This window comes from Theobroma cacao, chromosome 3, assembly GCF_053813885.1.
Source record: "Theobroma cacao isolate CCN51 chromosome 3, ASM5381388v1, whole genome shotgun sequence".
Lineage (NCBI taxonomy): Eukaryota > Viridiplantae > Streptophyta > Magnoliopsida > Malvales > Malvaceae > Theobroma > Theobroma cacao.
The window spans coordinates 36,672,233-36,693,601 of record NC_142641.1 but is presented as its reverse complement, the minus strand read 5'-3'; the positions used below and the strand labels follow the sequence as shown (position 1 = coordinate 36,693,601).

Below are 21,369 nucleotides of genomic sequence, written 5' to 3'. Positions count from 1 at the left end.
AAAGAGAAAGCAAGGGCAATTTCGTCTTCACAATAATATACCACATTGTATTTGAAATATCTTTTACATTGACCACCAACCCATTTTTATTTTGAAATAAAGACTGGACATCTATGATTTTCTATTTTGATATACTTTCCTGTAATCTACCCCCACCCAAAAAAAAAGAAAAAAAATAGAAAGAGAGTAAAAAAGAGCTGGTTGTTATAAGCCACATCTATCCTCTGCATTTTCCTTCTCTCTTCGGCCGACCATTTGCACTAGATAAAAAAGGGTCTCTTCTCTCTGCAACTTCTAAAAGAAAAGACCCCTTTTCAGTTTTACTCTCTATTTCTATTTTATCTTTTTCAGCTTTTTTTTTTCTTTTCTTCCTGCACCGCTTCTTTCCTTTTTGAGGTGAGTTTTGGAAATTTCTTTTTTCGGTTTGATGCTTGGTTTTGGGTTTCTTGCCTTGTCGGAAGTTAGGGTTTTTCATGTTCGGGTCATAGTCTTCAAGTAAATTCTTTGTTTTCTTTTTCTCCAGAAAATCTTGGTTAGGGTTTTGGTTGGGTTGGTTTGGGTTTGAAATTGATTTTTTGGTTTGAAGTTTTTGGTGTTTGTTGATTCTTTGTTGGGTGCTCAATATTTATGGTTTTTTTTTTAATAAAAATTTGTCTGGTTTGGGTTTTCTTTTTTCTTTCTGTTGTAATCGCTAATGGATAAGGTGAGTAAGCCACCTTTTGAAATTGGGATAAAAAAAATTGTAGTATTACGTTAATGCTAATGATTGCTGGGTGGACGTGGATTTTTATTAAAAGCGATTTATAACTTTGCTAAAGTAAATTGAGCCAATTGAAAGTGCAAAGCTTCTAGCAAAAAAACCACAGTTATACCTATATGTTATATTCATGAATTCGGCCATTTTTGTAACATTTGCTTGTTCTTAGCACTTGGGTAGCTTGTTTATCGTGAGACTATTTTTTTTTTACTGTTGTGATTTTCTAGGGGTTATAAGCTTGGTGCTGTGAAATTATCAATTTTGGCTGAGCCTGATTGAAATGCCAATTCTTCCAAATTATGTACATTCTAAATTCTATGTTCACTGTATTTCAGTTATTAGATTCAGAAGTGGCTTCTAGGGTTAATCAAATGATCAATAGTTGTGCTGCTAACTCTGTTGGTATAAGTTATATATATATATTGTATATTAAAGCTGTTGAATCTATGTTTTGCTTGAAGAAGTGTGATGACTATGGTCTGTGGTGTAAAAGTGTCATTGGCTGGTAAACTGTTTCCACTTTTAGTTGACTTTGAGATTATGTTGAATCTTCTTTCTCATGCTACTTTGTTCTTCGAATTTACTGGTTGTTCATTATTGAGTTTAGAACATTCATTTATGCCAAGTGGACTCTGGTGATTTTGTGGAGAATGCAAGTATTCTATTGTCCCTTGTAAGGTATTCATTCCAGCTGACTTGTTTCATTACTAAATGCAGATTGCTTAATAGGAGTGATGGCTAAGGTTCTGGCTCAGTCAACTATTGTTCCTGCTCTAGTTACTAGTCGAAGTCATGGTCCATCCAAAGAATCTTCAAAATCAAAAGGGTCTGCCAAAATGATGTGCAGTTTACAAACACCTGGATTGAGGATAAGAAGTTTCTCTGGGTTGCGTGGTTCAAATTCTTTAGATAATATGGTCAGATTTGGCCAAGATTTCCGTTCTAAGGTTGCAATTTCAATCTCTTCCCGACGAGGAAGGGGTAGCAGATGTGTACCTAAAGCCATGTTTGAGCGCTTCACAGAAAAAGCAATTAAAGTAATTATGCTTGCCCAAGAGGAAGCCAGACGGCTTGGCCATAATTTTGTTGGTACAGAGCAAATTTTATTGGGCCTTATTGGTGAAGGTACTGGCATTGCTGCGAAAGTTCTTAAATCCATGGGAATCAATCTTAAGGATGCACGTGTAGAGGTGGAGAAGATAATTGGAAGGGGCAGTGGGTTTGTTGCTGTGGAGATTCCATTTACTCCTCGTGCAAAACGTGTTTTGGAACTCTCATTGGAAGAAGCGCGCCAACTTGGTATCTATATACTATATAGTTTTTGCTTTTCGTTCTTAATTCATTTTACAACAGCTTTTAAACTGGGATTAGCTAGTAGGAAGAGTTATACTACCTTTTCATCATTTTATTTGGCTTTCATTTTATGTGTGTTGGTTATCTGTATAACAATTCACTCAGTCATTTCTATTCATAATAGAATCTATTTATTTGCAGAAGATCACGTGAATCAAATTTCCATTTGATTGACTTAACCAATAAGAAAAACATTTTATATGATGAAAAAGAAAAAAATTTGTATCAAAGGATTATTGTGGTGGTGGAGAGCCTTTTTCCTTCATCTTTAAATGAGTCAGAAGTTTAGCTGTATGCTCCTAACTTATCTCACCAAATCCTTGAATTCCAGCCAGCACTTAGTCCTTTCTTCATTCTATTTACATGCACATGCGCTCTGGACTTCATAAATTTACTTAGATTAACTGGTAAATTTTATTTTATGAAAATTTCAGGCCATAATTATATTGGATCAGAGCATCTTCTTCTTGGGCTGCTTCGTGAAGGTGAAGGTGTAGCAGCCCGTGTTCTGGAGAATTTAGGTGCTGACCCAAGCAATATCCGCACACAGGCAAGAAATGCATTAACCAACTTGATCTTGCTTCAAATTTCTGGTTTGTTTTTTTTTTTTTCAATGTAAAAAGCTAATGGGGGTTAATCTTCTATTTGAGTACTAGGTTATTCGTATGGTTGGTGAGGGCAATGAAGTTAGCGTTGTTCCTGGAGGATCAACAGGCAACACAAAGATGCCAACGCTTGAGGAATATGGAACCAATTTGACTAAGCTCGCCGAGGAGGTACGAAATTTTTTTATCTGGTATATAATCTGGGCATTTGCATGTGCTTGTTTCTAAGCTGGTTTTCCCCATTTCAGGGTAAATTGGATCCTGTTGTTGGGAGGCAGGTTCAAATAGAACGTGTTGTCCAAATATTGGGTAGACGGACCAAAAATAACCCATGTCTTATAGGAGAACCTGGTGTTGGAAAAACAGCAATTGCTGAAGGCCTTGCTCAGCGTATTGCTAGTGGTGATGTTCCTGATACAATTGAGGGAAAGAAGGTGCATACATGTTATTTAGCATTAAGAATATTTTGTCTTAGCAGAGAGATTTTACAAATTGATAGTGATTTTAAAAATGTTTTCATGTTTTGGATTTGTTCTGACATGCAAATCTGATTGTAATATTTTTCCATGTTCCCCTTTTAGAATTGCCTCAAACTTATGCCAATTTTGCTCTAGTTGCGTACTAAAATTCTGTGTAATGTATGTATAACATCTATTTCCATCACGGGTCATATTTTTACCCGGAATGTTTACTGCATTAGTATACATAACATGAAATGGTTGGTCAATAGAGATTATAGTCACTTAAAGTCGAGAGTTTCATTATTTCCATAAAATTTGAATATTCCTATTTCCATAAAATTTGAATATTCCAAATTGTAAGGTCTTGCCTGAAGCTAATCAAAAGAAGACATAGATGGTTGATAGATTAAGATCTTGTTGCTGTGCTATTATCTTAATTTTGTCAGGGGTATAAATCAACAATAAAGATGCTTGTATCTTTTAATGTCATTATAATTTCCTTTTTACCTGGTTTTTCTTACCCCTTTTCCAGACCTTTCAAAGATACAGGCATTATTTTTTGGTACTTTATTTTTTTTAGTTAGAAGTACACATTTATGACTGTTTTCTTGTTAGGTTATAACGCTTGATATGGGTCTTCTTGTTGCTGGAACAAAATATCGTGGAGAGTTTGAAGAGAGATTGAAGAAGCTAATGGAGGAAATCAAGCAAAGTGATGAGATAATATTGTTTATTGATGAGGTGCACACCTTAATTGGAGCAGGAGCTGCAGAAGGGGCTATTGATGCTGCCAATATCTTGAAGCCAGCTCTTGCAAGAGGTGAATTGCAGGTAAATTTTGTTCTTACAATGAAGATTGTACTGTGTGTATTTATTTTTGTCTGGCAAACAAAAGAAGGAATTGGGAAAGCGTCTGTAGTTTTCTGTCTTTTCTAAGTTTGGATTGCCTGGTGCTGCATTTAAATCTACTAGATAAATTCTTCTTCACCGTTTCAGCAAGTGTTATAATCTTTTAGAGACTCAGGTTGATTGTTGTATCTGACTTCCATGTGAATTATTTGGTGCTTTCTCATTGCTGCTTGTGCTTGAATTTATATACTTCCGAATGATTATCATCTCTGTTATTTTAATCAAATCTGGCTATTTTTTTATATTTTTATTTGAATTGATGCAGTGTATTGGAGCTACAACACTCGATGAATACAGAAAGCATATTGAGAAAGACCCAGCTTTGGAAAGACGTTTCCAGCCGGTCAAAGTGCCTGAACCATCTGTAGATGAAACTATACAGATTTTGAAAGGTTTGCGAGAACGTTACGAGATTCACCACAAGCTTCGCTACACAGATGATGCCTTAATTGCTGCTGCACAGCTGTCATACCAGTACATCAGGTATGTGGTCATCTTATTTTCATCAAGTATCTTTTTTATTTGCATTGTCACAAAATGGTACTGCCCTTTTTGTGTCTCACCTTAATTTCTGTATGCTTCAGTGACCGTTTTCTGCCTGATAAAGCAATTGACTTGATTGATGAAGCTGGTTCTCGTGTTCGCCTTCGTCATGCACAGGTGTGCTTGCATTACAATCTAGTCAGGAGCAACTCTTGTATGCCTTTCTTTCTCAAGTTGATTTCATGAAATTATTGTTGTTGCAGCTCCCTGAGGAAGCTAGAGAGCTTGAAAAGGAGCTCAGGCAGATCACAAAGTCAAAGAATGAAGCTGTTCGCAGCCAGGACTTTGAGAAGGTACAAAGTGTTTTGAGTTTCGTGGGACCATTTATGTTGATTTCTGTTAGGGAGTGGATCAAAATATTTTACTGGTCCTTCTTTGGGTCCTAACTTCTTGGTGTTGGATTGTTTGATCTACTAAAGATTTGTTGTCTTACAAGGCTGTTAAGTGGTCAACCGTTGTTTTTCTCTTGTGGGTTTGACAATCTTGGGTACAACTGGCTCATATCATAACACATTCTTTTAAACAGGCTGGGGAATTACGTGACCGAGAAATCGAGCTCAGGGCTCAGATCACTGCCATCCAAGAGAAAGACAAGGAGATGAATAAGGCAGAGGCAGAGGCAGGGGAAGGAGGTCCAGTTGTGACCGAAGTGGACATTCAGCATATAGTCTCTGCCTGGACTGGTATTCCTGTTGAGAAAGTATCAACCGATGAGTCTGATCGCCTCCTTAAGATGGAAGAGACTCTTCATAAGCGAGTCATTGGTCAGGATGAAGCTGTCAAAGCCATTAGTCGTGCAATTCGACGTGCCCGTGTCGGTCTCAAGAATCCCAACCGGCCAATTGCTAGCTTCATCTTTTCTGGACCAACTGGTGTAGGAAAGTCAGAACTAGCAAAGGCACTAGCTGCTTACTATTTTGGTTCTGAAGAAGCCATGATCCGGCTTGATATGAGTGAGTTCATGGAACGGCATACGGTGTCCAAGCTCATTGGTTCACCTCCTGGTTATGTTGGTTACACTGAGGGTGGTCAGCTGACTGAGGCTGTTAGAAGACGACCATACACTGTAGTACTTTTTGATGAGATTGAGAAGGCACATCCTGATGTCTTCAACATGATGCTTCAGATACTTGAGGATGGAAGGTTGACAGACAGTAAAGGAAGAACTGTGGATTTCAAGAATACCCTTCTGATAATGACATCAAATGTTGGAAGCAGTGTAATTGAGAAGGGTGGACGACGGATAGGATTTGATCTTGATTATGATGAGAAGGACAGCAGTTACAATAGAATAAAGAGCCTGGTGACAGAAGAACTGAAGCAATATTTCAGGCCAGAGTTCTTGAATAGATTGGATGAGATGATTGTTTTCAGGCAGCTTACCAAGTTGGAGGTCAAGGAGATTGCAGATATAATGCTTAAGGAGGTGTTTGACAGGCTCAAAGCCAAAGAGATAGAGCTTCAAGTGACTGAAAGGTTTAGAGAGAGGGTGGTGGAGGAAGGATACAACCCAAGTTATGGAGCAAGGCCTTTGAGAAGAGCCATTATGAGACTTCTTGAGGACAGCATGGCCGAGAAGATGCTTGCTAGGGAAATCAAGGAGGGTGATTCAGTAATTGTGGATGTTGACTCTGATGGAAATGTTACCGTTCTGAATGGTAGCAGTGGTGCTCCTGAGTCATTGGCTGATCCAATTCCAGTTGTGTAACCAAATAGGTTTTTGGGATATGTTGTTTGTAACTTTTCTTTTTCATTGAACTGGCTATACTAGTTGTAGTCTGTTTTCTTGAAAGGACTACTTGGCAGTAGAATTGGAAGTCATTGATTGCTTGCCTGTGGACATTGAAGCTGTATTTCTGACACTGAATCACATGCATATTTGGAAGAGGCGCATAGAAGATGCTGCTGGTAGTATTAGGTTGGCAGTTTACTTAACAATAAAATTTAATTAGATTGGAATACGTTCAAAATGTTACTGCTTATTATTGAACCTGAATCGAGACTGTGAGGTTGTTCTTCAATGATCCACATTTAGAATTTTCTGCCTATTTAGAGCTGTTTACACCTAATCGTTAGATCACAGCTATCAATGCAGGGCATTGGATCCTAGAAATTCTGAAGTTCTTGAAGCATGATAAAGTTCTGTTACTTCACCAAAGCATGGATATGACAGTATTTGCTACGTGACAGGCGACCGTAGTGACTTGCAGTTCGCACCCAGCACAGTGATGAGCGGCCGGTAAAAATGACGAAATGTCAATAGAAATTGCAACGCACCGTGCTTGACAAATTGCATTTTATTTATTCGTTGAATAAAGATAATGATTAATGATACAGAATGCACTCCAAAAACAATTTAAACCAAGATTACCCAGTATTCACCCGTTTGCAGTGGCAATGCATATGTCTGTAAAAACTAACTCCTTGTCTTTCACCGTGTATGATACTTTACATTGACAAGATGATCTTTACAAACAGGATAACAGCTAAGCTGTTATCATGCTTCTGCTAATGACCGCAGAGATTTTGGTTCCAAGTTAACCAGCAGAGTTGAACTCACACCAAATATAGATTGAGAAGAGCAGCAAATCTAGGAATTGATGATTCCTCAGGGGTTCGATTGCACTAAAATGAATGTTCTGCTGCTACTCATCCATAACTGAATGAGACTGTCTCTGTGTGGGGCTTACACTCCCACCACGGTTCATTTTGAGTGCATCCAAAGCTTTCTGTATCTCCATGGTCATTGCACTGTCCACACTCCCTGAAGATAGCTTCTTGTGTGCTTTCTGCAAATGAAGCTTGAGTGAGCTGCTGCTCAGACCAGCATTCTTCCCGCAAATGGGACAGACTTTCATCATTGGTTTTCGCTGATGCCACTCCATTGAAACCTTTCTGTGCAGTTTCCAATCAAGATCCACTAGAATCCTTGAAAACCCATCATTGGGCTGTGCTCGGCGGTGAACTCGCTTAAGGGCATTCCATGCTTCTAATAAAGTTAAGTTCCTGCCCATGATAGTGAAAGTATTTCAGTCTTGATTAACCAAAAAGGTTCCATTTGCATGACAGAACTCCGGTGAACTAAGGTTTACCAATACTGGAGGTTTTTTAGCAGCAATGCAGCCTTTTGTTTATAAGCTTTCTAAAGTATAAAGCATGACATATAACTTACTTCCGAAGCATCAGGTATGCAATCACTAATGTGGCGCTCCTACTTCTCCCTTCAAAGCAATGAACTAAGACCCTTCCACCTATTTGTTCAACATGATCGATAAAATCAGAAGCTTCTTCAAAGATACCGCTGATGTTTGAATCTTCGTTGTCACATATCTGTTTCAATGAGGCACAACATGTATCATTAGATTCATTATGAAAGAGGTTTCCATGCAGGTAGTAGAACACTAAGATATAGAACCAGAGAGCTCTACAATCAACATTTCCTTAGATCTGAGTGTAAGATTAATGTACAAAAAGAAAAAGGATATTACCATTGCCATTGTGGTTACTCACTGCAACTATTACTGTTTTAGAGTTTTTGGTTGAGGTATAGTTGGGTTTAAGGCCTGATTAGTTGAGTTTATGATGTCCCATAGCAGAGAAAATAAGCAAGAACTAAATGGGATTTCAGCCAGATGAGTCAAATAACCCAGGAAATTTTCTTCATGTAGAAATAGACTGACAAAAAACCTAGAGGGAAAAAAATTGAATTACTTACAGAAAAATTTTTGTACTCAAATAAGTCAGGGTACTGTGAGTCTGACTGTCCAATTTCATTGGAGCACAAACACAAAATATGACTAATTCCCAAATGCTGCAGTGTGTAAACAGACCTTGCAGCCAGTGCCCCACCAATGAGCAAGCTACTAGTAATTAAAGATGGCTTTTCTGTATTAGCAGCCTCAGATATCAATGCTATCCTCTCAAGAATGTGCTCAAGCCTAACCTGTACGTTATAATAACATAAAAAAACATAGGACAATTAGTATCTACAGAATGCTACCTCAAACGCTGACGTAAAGATATTTGCGAGCTGCATAGAAAGAAGGCCAAGAAGTTGAAAGAAGGTATTACCTTTAATTCATAAGCATCAACAACACTGTTATTATCACTGCCCTCAAAAAATCCTGTATTAAAATTGTTCTCCTGGCAGAGTTTAACAGCATCATTTTTAAGCATTTCATTCCATTGTTCCAAATCTCTGCCTGATTCAGCATCAACCTGAGAGCAAAAATAGTATTAAACAATGAAGCATTACAAAGAAAAGTTTGATCTAGCACAAAAGTTAATACATTTCCGCAGAGTAGAAACTACCAAAAACTATGCTAGAAAACATATTGTTACACAAATTCGCAGCATAACAGCTAAACAAGCAATCAAATCTCACTAAAAAGATTTTACACTCCCTACCTGCATGATGTCATTGTTAAATGTCATAAACACTGATAGTCAGCATTAATCCTGTCAAAGCAGGGTCTGTGACAGGAATCCAATAGACTGTTCTATCCTTTTCATATTTTTCTACGAGAGTGGTTAGTATAAAAGACTCAACCCATGCATTTACTCTTTTCAAGATGAGACTTTAACATAAAATATCCAATGGCACTTCAGTAATTGCCATAAGTTGTTTGACATATCTATATTCCACTGAAACATTGTTTTATAAAATGACATTCCATTTTGTTTACAAGGATAACAAACCTTGGCAAACTTATGGAAGTCTCGGAGCTTTGCAGTCAAACGCAAGCTATGAAGGGGCTCTCCACTACCTTTGTGGAACTTTCCATGCCAGCCTTCTCGTGACATTGGAGAACTAGAGTCCATGCTTTCTCTGTGCCCTGAAGATGATGATTTTGGAGCCGTTCTCTGTAACTCTGAATCACTATAATCTGATCGGTTATCACTGAGGACTCGCTCCTTACTTGGAGTAGATGGGGAAGCAATACCTCCAAGGCAAGGAGGATGCAATGGTGACTCAGGAACTGCTAAATCCTCCTTATCAAAGTCCCCTGATGTCTTATTTAAAATTGTCAGAAATTGACGTAACAAGCTATCAAGCTTTTGATGAAGTGTGAGCAGGAATATATGGAATCCCTGCAGATCCCTTAAAGCTGCACGGAACCCACTACGAAATTCTTGAACAACTGAGGTTGTTTCAGTTCCCCGCATATCAGTTGTATCAGCATCATCTGGTGAAGCAGTTCCTAATTTCCCACATGTTATATCATGTAACAAGTTGGAGGAGTAATTGGAACTATTGAGAAGTAACTCAACCAATTTAGGATAAATTACTTGGTCATTTGCACGTTTTCCAACAGGAGGTCGACGTGGTACACCAGAGTCTATAGCCACAATGTGGGAACCGGAATGGAATGATTCACTGAATGTTGGACTTACTATACTCATGTCACTAGATTTAGGTGATTCTGTTATTTCAGAAAGATCAGAGCTCTGTGATACCAGTCCTGGACTATGAGGGCTTAATCTGCTGTCAACTGAAGATGCCCTTCGTTCCTTTTGAATAGCTCTAATCACCCTAGGGCGGAATCGCTTGATTGCAGAGTCAAATGCCTCATCCAAAGAACCCATATTTGCAGAGCTTGTTTTGTCTGCTAACAACAAATTTGCAGGATTTCCACGCCATCTTAGTTCACGGCAAGGAAGTCTATCTTCATTTCTGATGACAAGGTCCAACATCAAGACCCTACCAAGAGCTGCTGCAGTTCTTTCTGCAGTCCCCTTTGAATCAAATCCACTTACGCTTTCCAACAAAGGGGATCCATGAACATAACTGCAAAAGACATGGTTCTTAAAATTCAAAATGCTGCATAAAGAATGTAACTATTTTCCTTGTATGTCAAGATTTCTTCTCTAATTGCTCTCTAATTTTATCTAAACAAGCCCTGGATGACTACCGTGTGCACTAATAATACGGTACCCTTGCAGCAATCATGAACCAGTTGCTCCTGCCTTGGAGATAACCCTACAATATATTGCTTGATACAAAAACTTTTGAAGTACAAACTTTCTAAGGCTCTCAGTTTTGCACCAATCAGTGGAATCATATGGCCATAACCACATCCTCAGCTGATTTAACAACCCTTACAGTCTTACAAATCCAGGTTTTATTCTCACCTCATCAGAAAAAGGCATCGGCTAAGTTCTAGTGCCTCCAAAAGCTCTGAACATGTGACTTCCCCTACTTCATCTCCTTCTGAGGTTGCTGTAATTCTTGCTTTCTGTGCAGCTTCCTTTATCTGAAACCACTCTGGGCTAGAATTATGAATTACTCTAGCCTGTTGCAAAAGAATCAGTAATCATTAAAAGGAGAGTTAAAAGAACAGGAAAACCAAAAACAAAATAAAACACAAAGCGTCCGACAGAGTGTTCGATGTAAGGTTGGAATTATAGCCAAATATGTTAGTAATACAGAACAGCTGGTGTATAGAGGTTCAACCTGAGGAGTCCGGATTCCTAGCCACTTCGCAAACTCATAACCCAGGCGTTCTGATTGTGTGGCCATCCTTGAAGATGAAAACTTTATAACGGCTGCTGCTTCCTTTGGAGAAGTATCATCAACCCCAGGCTGGTTGAATAATGCAAAGAAAACAACTCCTCCAGAATTTACTGTAACCTAAATGCAGACAACTGAAGATAAATCCAGGTGGCAGATGAGAATAGAACTAATTAGGAAGTAACTTAGACATGAGTCAGGCAAAGTCTACACTCTTGCTACACGAATACACAGCAGAGTTTTGAGCACACAAAATTCATGGAACTTATTATACAAACTCTAGCAGTTTGACACTTTCAATATTTATGAATATTTCCCTTTTATTGGCATCTGAAAACTATCTCATACTATTGAATAAACTAATCCAGTTGAAGAAATAAAAAAGAATAGTATTTTATTTGAAGTTAGATGCATTGCAGTCCCATGTAGGAAGGACCTGACTAGCAAATAAAAGATTAGCAGCAGTGAAGGAAAAGCATTTAAAGTTCCTTTGTTATTAGTAATTTTCCTCCCAATACTTCTGGATTGCTGACATAAAGATGAAGAAAGGTGTCATTCCACCTCTAATGATTAAACTGTATCACACACCTCAAGGGCTTTATTTTGTTCATCCTCAGAATGGTCAGTGCTACTACTGTGCTCCGTATGGTGAAGTGAAGAAAGCATGTCCCAGGAAAAAGAGCTTGATTTGATGTCCAAAACTGCAGCTTTACCTAGTCTTTCCCACAAATTGATTTCTGGAGGATGCTCAGTGGGCAGAAGACTTGGTGAATCAACAGGTGAATCTTCTGCACTGAATAATAATAACAGTGAGGAGTAAGTAACAAAGAAAAATCTCATCCATAATATTTTGACACACCAATTTCCTTCTAGTACAAACTAATATTCAATTGTTGGATGGTCAAATCATTGGTTATAACCTAATCAAATGTTGATTTAAAAATGAACATCCAAATCAAAATAAGAACTTCCAAGTGCATTTATATCAATGACTGATGCAAAATTTCCTCCTTTCCTAATGACCATAGTCGAAATTATAACATGCTGTCTAAAATATCACTCCTACCAAACTGAAACGCCCCCGTCCCCCTAATAGGACAAAACAAAAAATCCAAGAGGAAATGACAGATAAAAGCAGAGTGAGTGGGTTTTTCTAATAGAACCCAAAAACAAACTTCAACACAACTTTCTAAAACTTAAGCAGCATTGTTAGTCCATAATTATCAAGGCAATGCTTATCAAAACAAAATTCATAAATTCATAAATTAGCATCACAATTGAAATATTGCCAGTGATCAACAATTGGAACTAAAATGAATCAAATAACGTACCTAGAAGCCATACTGTCAAGCCTGTTGGGACGGTTAGGGAAGCCAGAGGATCGGTATTTCCCGCTCCGTTTACGAACCAGTTCCAACCATTGGGTGAACCGAGAAGCCGGACCTGCCGTTATATCTCCCAACATATACAATACCTGCATCATTTTTTTTTTGCACATTCCAGTTCCACATTACTAAAAAAAGGAAGAGATCTTTAGGCTTCTAACACCAAAAAAGAACAATGCCAATTCTCTTTTACCCGGGAAGTGACGGTTAAGGGCAATGGGGCGTCAGGTTCGTCGGATCCGAGGTCGAGCTCTTTCTCTTCCTCTTTTTCCTGTAATTCTTGCATATATAATTTATAATGATCAAAGAAATGGGAATGGAAAATTCAAAACCCTAGATTTAAGTAAAAATTCCAAGCAAGAAAAAGTTCCCCTTTTTTTTTTCCTCTGTTGATTTGGGTTTATGCAGAAGAGCAATGATGTGGATTTTTCAAAAAAGAAAAAAGAAAAAAAAGAATTTTTTTTTATTACCTGGAGGTGTAGAGAGTTGATGATTGCAGCAGGGTTTTCTTTTTGGGGTTGTGCCATTCTGTTTTTGTGTCCTTTTTTTTCTTTGGTTAGTATTGAATCAATGGGAGGCCAAGGCCCAAGGTTACAGCTGAGTAGTCAAATTATAGAAAGAGAAAGAGAGGAAAAAAGGGATGGATGGGTGGTTTATAGTTCTGCTTTTTTCAAGGAAAGGAAGAAGGAGATCCCACTTTTTGCAGATTGGGAGTGGGTGGTTATTAAATTAGGCAGTGAAAGTTTTAACTGTTTCTTCACTAAGGCAGCACTAAATCAGTAGCCAAAAAGAAAAAAGAAACAGAAAACTAGAAAAGTCAACTGCAAAATGGATGGTGGTGGGAGCCTGGTCGGTTTGCCGGAAATCATCAAAGTTGGGTTTCTTTTGCTTTTCTGCAATGATGATGGCACTCACGCTCTAATAGTTAGTTTCCGGGTGACCTTCACCAGGAGCCCTGGTGGGGTGTCATGCAGTTTCTTATTCTTGCTACTATTATTTCATGTGGTCCCCTACACCTTGCACTTGAAAATTTTTTAGTTTTCTTTTTTCCTTACATCATTGACTGTATATTTGAAGATGGGATTTCACATGTGAAAGGCGGAAAATTCAGGGAAGGCATGTATTCAGGACTTGTGACATGCCGCAAGACGCGTTTACTGTCGGATCATGGTGCTTGGTCTCTGCTTTTCTTGTCGTTTCCCATTGAATGTTGTATGAACTTAAACTGCGGCGAGTGTTGAGACACTCATAGACTGGTTCGTTTGTACGATTTGGGGCTAAAAGATTCCTTTGTTTTGATAGAAAATGAGTGGCTGTTATACTGGTTTCCATCAACTTTAGGGTGGTCGAGAGGAGGCAGGAGATACTGGGTTGTTATTAACCTTATCGTTGTCCCTGTTGGGAGTCTTTCTTTTTGGTCCCTTGCCTTCGCTGTAATTGGAGGTTTATCTTGATTTCTGGTATAGAGAAAAAGGTCAAAATGATGGGGGCTTGGAAGTTGGAAGCTTTTAAGATATGTGCTAATGAAAATGTTCACACAAGATCAACCAATTTAGCAGGACAAAAACGCAAAAGGAGGAACTTTCATCTTTGGCTAGGAAAAGGCATTTTCTGATTTGTCTGGAGACCTATTTACAAGATTTGTCTCAGCTAGGAAGGATCCATTGCACTCAACAAAACCAGATAAAAAAAATTTCACTCAACTTTTTTTTTTCTTCCTTTTTCTCTGGAATCAAACACTGCTCAAGTGTTTTTAAGCAACTTGACACACAGATTTGCAGTCTCAAACAAATTATTTTGGAAAATGAAGTTTGATTCAAAAAACTTCTGGTAGAGGCTTCCCTTCAAGGAATGACTTGAATAACATGAGTGACCTCTCAGGCTGTGAGAAAGGAGCTTCATGAGAAGCCCCTCTGATTGTGGCAAATGCGAGGATGTTACCATAAACTTGAGTCCAGCCACCAACCTGCAAAGAAGTAAGAAACCACAAACCCTGATAAAATAAATTTAAAATTATGTTGGAGACACTATCTCATTTATCTTTGTCAAATTATATTTAATGTCGCAAGCAGTTGTTGCTGCCATCATAAAGAAATGAAGTCATTTGCCTGCTTTATTGATGAAAATACCTGCTTCCCTTCAAACCAAACTCTGTAAGGTACAGTTGTTTCCAATCCTAACTCCTTTGCCAGTCCACGTACCAGGGTGCGGCTTCCAGTCAATGGGATAACAGAATCCTGATCTCCACTGTAAGATAGTATCAAACTTATAAGCCGCAAGGCCTTTATGATGTTGTTAAGTCCATACGACATTGAGATTGCATTACCTGTAAACCAAGACCGGGATTCCAGCCTTGATTAGTGAACCAACAATAGAGATTGTAGGGATCTCCAGGTTGAGCAGCTGATAATCCAATATGCTGTCATCGACACAGTAGAGGAATAAAAATTTACTTGGAGAAGCTTTAAGTCATAATTGAAAAATCCAGTTTCAGTTGGTTAATTATCTATAGAACTCTTTCAGAGGTAGCTGACTTTCAGCTGAAGAAGACTGGGGACACTTTGTCCCTACAACTATGTTTAAAGAATAGATGCATCCTGGAAACTCTTATGATGTTTACTATTATAAACAAATCCTAGATTTTCCTATAAATAGTTTGGTTTGACATCTTTATCAAGCCTTCGGAAAGTTGATGGTCTATAGATAGATAGGATCAATTTTTCTGCAAGCTTTCTTATATTTACTATATATCTTTAGCTTAATCGAGAAGTATTACTTGCTGCAGACAGCCCATCTGCGAACTCCAACAAGCAGAGCATGAAGAGCTTTCTGGACATCTTTCCGGTTCAGATAATTCACAATTTTGTCTTCGACACATACATCTACCCTTTCAGATACTTGCTGCGAGGTAAAACAAAAGACTTTTAGTTAATATCAATTGAGCCATATTGGAAAAATATGCAATATAATGCAATTGACCTTGGAGGGAAGAGTTACCTGTGGATTTAGAACCATTGATTGTGAGAGCACCGATGATATGCAGACATCAAGAGTAACATCATATTTGTCCACAAATTTACTGGTTTCTCTGCTTACTTGGCTCATCACCCTCGAACAGGAAGGGGAAACTGAGTCTCTGTAGTACTCGCTGACGTATCGAGAATAGTTGCAGACAGAAGTGAACATTCTGTAAGTTGAGTCTGATATTAACCCATGGGACCAGAAATATTCAGCCCTTGAATTGAAGTCGATGGCAAATTCCAGAACGGGATTACCTAGCTGCAAAGGATGAAATTGTTCTCTTAGATACAAGATACCTTCAAGTTTTAACTATTTTTTTCTCATGCAAATTTGCATTGTACAGAGTAATACTCACAGCAATTCCTTTCAAATTGAACAGATTCTGCTTCTTATTGAGTTCGACCATAAGCTTTGCAAGTTGAGGAATGTAATGGCCTGATATCAGTAAGCCAACAAAAAGTAGTACATCAAGATCAATCATCATTTGTATCAAATTCACAATACATGAAATTGGAATACAGGTAGAAGTACCTGCATAGCTTTCTCCTGTTATAAACAAATCCCTCTGCCTGTAATTTGGAAATTTGTGATACCAGCGTTGCAAGAATACAAGATTGTCCCTGGCTTGAGAAAAGTAAAGAAAAGATGACTTTAGATTATAAGATATAGAACTCATAAGTCAATTGAGTAGCAAGGAAAATAACCCTCTTTACTTGAAGTCTTGCACACAAAAAATGTTGGAAAATCCGGAGAGAAAAGAATTAAATAAACAAATAAAAACTTAAGAACCTCCATGTAAAGTACCAAAAGGCAAAAGGTTTTATATACTCCCAAAAAGAAGTAACAGAAGAACGGTTGCAGTGTTACTTCAGCCGGAAAATACTGTTTTATCCGTAAACTTTTCTTAAAAGCCTAAGCAAAAATGGACTGTTTCAGCCCTTTCGAACAAACTTCAACATCTAAAGGAAGATGTCCGCAGAATGCAGTAAAGCAGCTGTAAGCTGTCCTCCCCATAACTTCAAGACTACCCATTACTATTCGCAAACCATTAAATTAAATCCTTATTTCATCAGTGGAAGAGAGAGACTTGGATAAAAGCTAGTGGTGTAGATGAACATTTAAAGATATCTCTACCAGTCAAGAAAAAGGAATGAATGAGGTTAGGAACATACCCGTGGTCTCATCATCCACTGCTACATAGGAGGAGCTGTTAGTGGAATAAGAGAACCCCACTCCAATTGGTGTCTCTAAGTATAACATATTAGCTTCTGCCATACCAGATGGAGTTGAAAAACAATCAGTTGCTTATTTATCATCACCGATCAACTATACAAATGAGATAAAGAGTAAAATTCTGTAGTACCTCTGTTCCAGCTGTAATCGTTTCTAACAAGAACCTCTCCATTTGGTCTGAAAGGCCCATTTTCAGAGAATGCCCCTACTCCAACGGAAGAACAACCAGGCCCTGTAGGAAACAAGCAGTAATACATAGCATCAGACACCCAAAGTTTTGCAGCAGCCACATCGGGAAATAGAAGAATGTTGTTCATTTCAGTAGTACACATTCTGAGACTTGAGCTTCTTTTGGGGGTCTATCAAATTTGTAGTGAAGTAAGTAAGAAAATGCAGACCTCCATTCAACCAAAGGACTAAAGGCTTTGAAGCTGGATCTATTTCTGCTTCCACAAAGTAGTAAAAAAGGACTTTATGCTTCTTCTCGTCCACAGTAACATATCCTGAGAACTGTTGAAAGCCCACACGGGGTTGGCCTGGGAGCCTAACAATTTTATCAGGGTGAGCTAAAGAAGATTCAACCTCCATGGAAAAGCACAGCTGTAGCATTGCTACAGCAATTAACATGGCTTTCCATGGTGAAGAGTACATAGTTTGAGGAATCAAGAGTGAAGAGATAACCCAGAGAAGGACTGTTTAGAGAACTGCTAGGTGGAGGACAAGAGGATAAGGGTGGGGTACTAAATAAATAGCTGGAGTTGTTTTTTTTTTCTTTCCTTTATTATTATCATTACAATTCTAGCTTTTTGCTTGTAGGCACGAAAATGGTATTGAAAGAGATGTCTGAGAGACCCTGGCTGGAGTCTGTGCTTATATTTGGTCCGAGTCAGCATATGATGCTGGTTTGAAAAAGAAAAGAGAATGGAATCTGGGACCTGAGTTGCTTTAGATAAGAGGTTCTGAAATCTGAATTGGTTCTGAGATATTACAGTTATGCTGCTTTTGTTTTATTGTGTTTTTTCTCTAGAGTTGAACCAGCAAGGCCACCACAAAATAATTTGAATATCCCTTTTGACTAGGGAAACATAGAGCATGTTCCTTAGAAAGTGGCTTTACAGGATAACTTTCCATTTCTCGGAAAATTTCAAGTATCTGAAAATGACTAGCATTTACCACCAAGTTGAAAGAAATTTCACTCCCTATTATTCTTAAGAGGACGACAGCATCCTGACGGTTTATTGGCAGGTCCAAGGCCAACAGTGATTCCATGGTTCATTTTTGTTTTTTCAATAAATGGCTGGATTGATCAACTTTTCTTGATTTACAAGTACAACCCCATATCTGTTCTGATTTTCTGAATATTGTTAGATTTGACAGAAAGACTGTTCACTGTAAGGAAGATTTCTAGGAAATTTGCAAGTGCACGATTCCCTTCTGTCTAAATCACTTGGATTGTTTTCGGATTAAGCAGGACTTGTCTAGTACAGTATCTTGGTGACACCAGTCACCATACCTGAAAAAGTTAATCAGTTATGCTACATTGCTGTTTACGTACATACATACAATAGGTATATTTAGCTGGGGATTCTCCCTAGAGATCCGTTCCTGTACTTGTCTTGATACAAAAGGTAAAAGTCTAATCAAGTATTGCATTGAAGTAAAATCTTTAATCGAGTATATGTTTAGGCTGACTGACGTGGATCCTGATTTACAGAAATAAAAAGAAGTTTAGTGGACAACAGCAAGCAGTCTAATCTTTTTGCTCACAATAGAACACAATTTCTTTATGCACTTACATGTTGATGTATTTGTTCTCATTGGGTTTCTTATAATAATGAGGTTTCTTGGCTTTTTATCTGTTGCAATTTTTCTTTTATCCTTTTTCAAGCCCCTGCTCTTCACACACCACATGTTCCCCATTATAGCTTCAGAACACCTTATCATGGCTTCCAAGAGGGTCTTCCCTCCCTCCCTTCCCCCCTCTCTCTCTTCCCTTTCCCTAGCAAAATTACCAAACTTGAAAACAACTGAAATGGTCCAATGTGCTTGGTAAGTATATATGATTAGGTTGATCATCAATTTTTTACTATGCCATGGAAGATTTGAAATTAAATGAGTGAGATTTTAAGGAGAAAACAATGAAAACCAGCAAAGAGTACAATATATTAATGAAGTTGGAAAATGCCAACAAACCAGTATTGGATGCCATGAATTTGAGAAACTAGAAATTTATATGACAAATGATTGAATAGGCATTTGGACCACCCTATAAAAAAAGCTTTCTTCTGCTTCAAAGTGGGGTTTGTTTCCTCGAAAAATAAGAGAAAAAGAATGAACAAACCAAGAAACAAAGAGCAAGAGGACAAATTCCATCTCTTGTTTACTTGTTTCATGTTGGTACCCCAACATCCTACTTTCCAACTTGCACCCAAGATGATGAAAATTAAGAAAAAAAAAAAAGAAAAAAAGAAAAAGAAAGAGAAAATGGACCCAATCTGGAAACCTGTTCTTCCTTATTTTCCATCATTGCATTGCCAAAATGTCACGGATTTTTGGGAATCCTATTTCATCATTCCCAAATAAAGCAAATCAAAGGCTGTTCACTTTTCATACTTGATATATGGTTTTATTGCTACCTTTGAAGGGGGAGAAAAAGACTGGATAATTACTAGTAAATCAAAGGGGGTTGGGCATATTTGAAATGGTATTATGGTAGAGCTTGTTTAAGGATTAAATTAAGCTAAAAAGGGTGAATGGGGAAGTTGTTGGGAGCATCAGAGTTGGAAAATGTGTCTGGAGATATCAGATAAATAATATGACTTTTGAAGTCTTACAATAAAAGCAAAGCTTCACTTTCTTCTTTCCATGCTCACTTTTAGCTTTGCTTTCTTCTTTTCTGTATTAATTTAAGTTGCAGAGGAGGAGAAAAGCACACTGGCTTTTCTTATTTTCTTTTATGGAACAACCTTTCCTTCCCTTTTTCTCACTGGTGAGACTGATTGGTGTAATGCTTAGTCTTGCGGTCCATATTAGACAACTTGGCTTAACATGATTTTGTTTAGAGGGTTTGATCTAATCTAATTCATGGTAATTATATTTCTATTAAAAGAGACTATTACTTTCACCCCAAATCGTCAATTATTCCAGCTAAAGTCGAGTAAATATTAGGGAAAAATACAAAGTCCATGGAGATTTGGTGGAGAACGCACATTTTTTTCTTAGTTTGAAAGGTACTTTCTTTAATAAGCTGTATTCTAATTCAATTACATATTAACTATTTTAAACTTATCTTTAATTCAATTATATATTAACTTTAAGATAATATATCTTTAATTAAAAATTTCAATTACCAATAATTTGAAAAAAAATGTTTAGTGATAAAGAAATTAAGACAGAAGAATGAAAAAATGAGGGAAAAAAAAGACAAACAAAATAATTGTATTTTTAGTTTTAAAGTAAACTCTGAACAAATATTAGTTCGATTAATGGAATACTAACATCAGTTACTTTTTCAAAAGAGATAAAAGAGTATTTTTTTTAAAGTAATGGGGTAAGTTTTTTTCAATAAAATCTCCTGAAAATGATTAATTTCATAATTGATTTTAGGGGCTAATATTACAACAGGGCCCTTTGCTATAAGGCCCAGTCACAAAGCCTTCTTTAGTAGCATTTTCCATTCTTTCCATACCCAAATTTCCATGAGAGCCCATCAAGATTTGATACAGAGAGAGAGAGCTACTTGTTCAAGAGGTACTCTGGCAGGAATCGCCCAATCAAAGAAGTCGAAAACTAAAAAAGTTGGGTTAAAGGTCCAAAGAGACAAAAAATTCGAAAAAAGTAAACATTATTTACTGTTAATATTCCCTCATCTTCTATTTTTCCTCCCTCCTTTACTGTTTCTTTTCTTTTTCTTTTTCATTATTTCAAAAATAAAATTATAATTTGTTATAAACAGGAGAAAAAAAAATATCAAAGATCGATTTGATCAATCAAATTATGTTTACTTTATTTTATTTAGCCTTAGAAAAATTATAACTCCTACAAATAACATAAAAAAATATTTGTCTATCTTATTAACAAAGATTTTACACTCAGTACAACGCACAGAATTTTACTAGTTATCAAGCAAACGGCAAGCCAAGGCCTAAAGGAACCTCAGCTGCGGGCTTAATAGCAAAATCAGTTCCACTACTTTTTATACGAGAATGAAATACTGATTTTTTTTAAAAAAAAAAAACCATTATAACTTTTCCTCAAACGTGAGAGAAATAATTAATCATGTTATCATTGTCATGCCATTTCACAGACATTGATAGAGAATGTGATGATGTGCAAGGGCAGCAAGGCACGGGATTCAAAAGTGTTGAACGTGGTCACACGACACGCAAGTACAACAAAAGCTTGGGAAGCAACAGAGAGCTACAGGGTTTTAGTCTCAACTCAAGTCAAGGAGGGCAATTCACCGGAAAATAGAGGTGGATCTGGCATTATGGATGTCTGCCTAGGTAGCGGAAGTTCACGTTGAGGTTATTGTAATGACGATGACGGTAGTTATTCGCCTATCCCATAGCCCCATGTATGGGCAACCCTA

General features: G+C 37.5%; 3 protein-coding genes across 6 annotated transcripts; 1 reads left to right on the top strand and 2 right to left on the bottom strand.

The window, feature by feature from the left end:
- The first annotated feature begins 219 nt into the window (after nucleotides 1-219).
- Nucleotides 220-6,649, top strand: LOC18605189 (chaperone protein ClpC1, chloroplastic). The gene is made up of 10 exons (XM_007038053.3): nucleotides 220-396; nucleotides 1,475-2,056; nucleotides 2,545-2,660; nucleotides 2,767-2,886; nucleotides 2,964-3,149; nucleotides 3,792-4,007; nucleotides 4,351-4,568; nucleotides 4,670-4,745; nucleotides 4,832-4,921; nucleotides 5,155-6,649. The coding sequence occupies exons 2-10, from the start codon at nucleotides 1,492-1,494 to the stop codon at nucleotides 6,334-6,336; spliced, it is 2,769 nt and encodes a 922-aa protein (XP_007038115.3). The 5' UTR covers nucleotides 220-396; nucleotides 1,475-1,491; the 3' UTR covers nucleotides 6,337-6,649.
- A 261-nt stretch (nucleotides 6,650-6,910) lies between these two features.
- LOC18605188 (dual specificity protein phosphatase family protein) lies at nucleotides 6,911-13,812 on the bottom strand. 4 transcript variants are annotated; one of them, XM_007038050.3, is made up of 11 exons: nucleotides 12,995-13,804; nucleotides 12,718-12,795; nucleotides 12,471-12,613; nucleotides 11,728-11,932; nucleotides 11,083-11,259; nucleotides 10,761-10,921; nucleotides 9,327-10,416; nucleotides 8,700-8,846; nucleotides 8,344-8,571; nucleotides 7,801-7,958; nucleotides 6,911-7,634 (listed from the first exon to the last, which is right to left on the bottom strand). In XM_007038050.3, exons 1-11 carry the CDS (start codon nucleotides 13,049-13,051, stop codon nucleotides 7,274-7,276), a joined length of 2,805 nt encoding a protein of 934 aa, XP_007038112.3. In that variant the 5' UTR covers nucleotides 13,052-13,804; the 3' UTR covers nucleotides 6,911-7,273. The 4 variants fall into 4 exon arrangements, 3 of the variants coding, with proteins under 3 accessions (XP_007038112.3, XP_088660611.1, XP_017972835.2); XR_001927097.2 differs by having other exon boundaries at nucleotides 7,493-7,634; nucleotides 8,459-8,571; nucleotides 12,995-13,810; XM_018117346.2 differs by lacking the exons at nucleotides 6,911-7,634; nucleotides 7,801-7,958 and adding an exon at nucleotides 7,979-8,315 and having other exon boundaries at nucleotides 8,459-8,571; nucleotides 12,995-13,812.
- A 431-nt stretch (nucleotides 13,813-14,243) lies between these two features.
- Nucleotides 14,244-17,623, bottom strand: LOC18605187 (serine carboxypeptidase-like 45). Its single transcript, XM_007038048.3, has 10 exons — nucleotides 17,177-17,623; nucleotides 16,909-17,010; nucleotides 16,718-16,813; nucleotides 16,077-16,169; nucleotides 15,901-15,980; nucleotides 15,522-15,803; nucleotides 15,301-15,425; nucleotides 14,851-14,943; nucleotides 14,654-14,771; nucleotides 14,244-14,490 (listed from the first exon to the last, which is right to left on the bottom strand). Exons 1-10 carry the CDS (start codon nucleotides 17,427-17,429, stop codon nucleotides 14,341-14,343), a joined length of 1,392 nt encoding a protein of 463 aa, XP_007038110.3. The 5' UTR covers nucleotides 17,430-17,623; the 3' UTR covers nucleotides 14,244-14,340.
- Nucleotides 17,624-21,369: the final 3,746 nt, after the last annotated feature.

Coding starts and splice junctions, on each gene's coding strand:
- LOC18605189 (XM_007038053.3), top strand. CDS start 1,492: ATGGCTAAGGTTCTGGCTCAGTCAACTATTGTTCCTGCTCTAGTTACT. Junction 2,887..2,963: donor TGACTAAGCTCGCCGAGGAG/GTACGAAATTTT, acceptor TCCCCATTTCAG/GGTAAATTGGATCCTGTTGT. Junction 4,569..4,669: donor CTGTCATACCAGTACATCAG/GTATGTGGTCAT, acceptor TGTATGCTTCAG/TGACCGTTTTCTGCCTGATA.
- LOC18605188 (XM_007038050.3), bottom strand. CDS start 13,051: ATGGCACAACCCCAAAAAGAAAACCCTGCTGCAATCATCAACTCTCTA. Junction 12,796..12,994: donor TCAACTCTCTACACCTCCAG/GTAATAAAAAAA, acceptor CAAGAATTACAG/GAAAAAGAGGAAGAGAAAGA. Junction 11,933..12,470: donor CTTGACAGTATGGCTTCTAG/GTACGTTATTTG, acceptor ATTATTATTCAG/TGCAGAAGATTCACCTGTTG.
- LOC18605187 (XM_007038048.3), bottom strand. CDS start 17,429: ATGTACTCTTCACCATGGAAAGCCATGTTAATTGCTGTAGCAATGCTA. Junction 16,814..16,908: donor CGATTACAGCTGGAACAGAG/GTACTACAGAAT, acceptor CTGGTATGGCAG/AAGCTAATATGTTATACTTA. Junction 15,981..16,076: donor AACAGGAGAAAGCTATGCAG/GTACTTCTACCT, acceptor TACTGATATCAG/GCCATTACATTCCTCAACTT.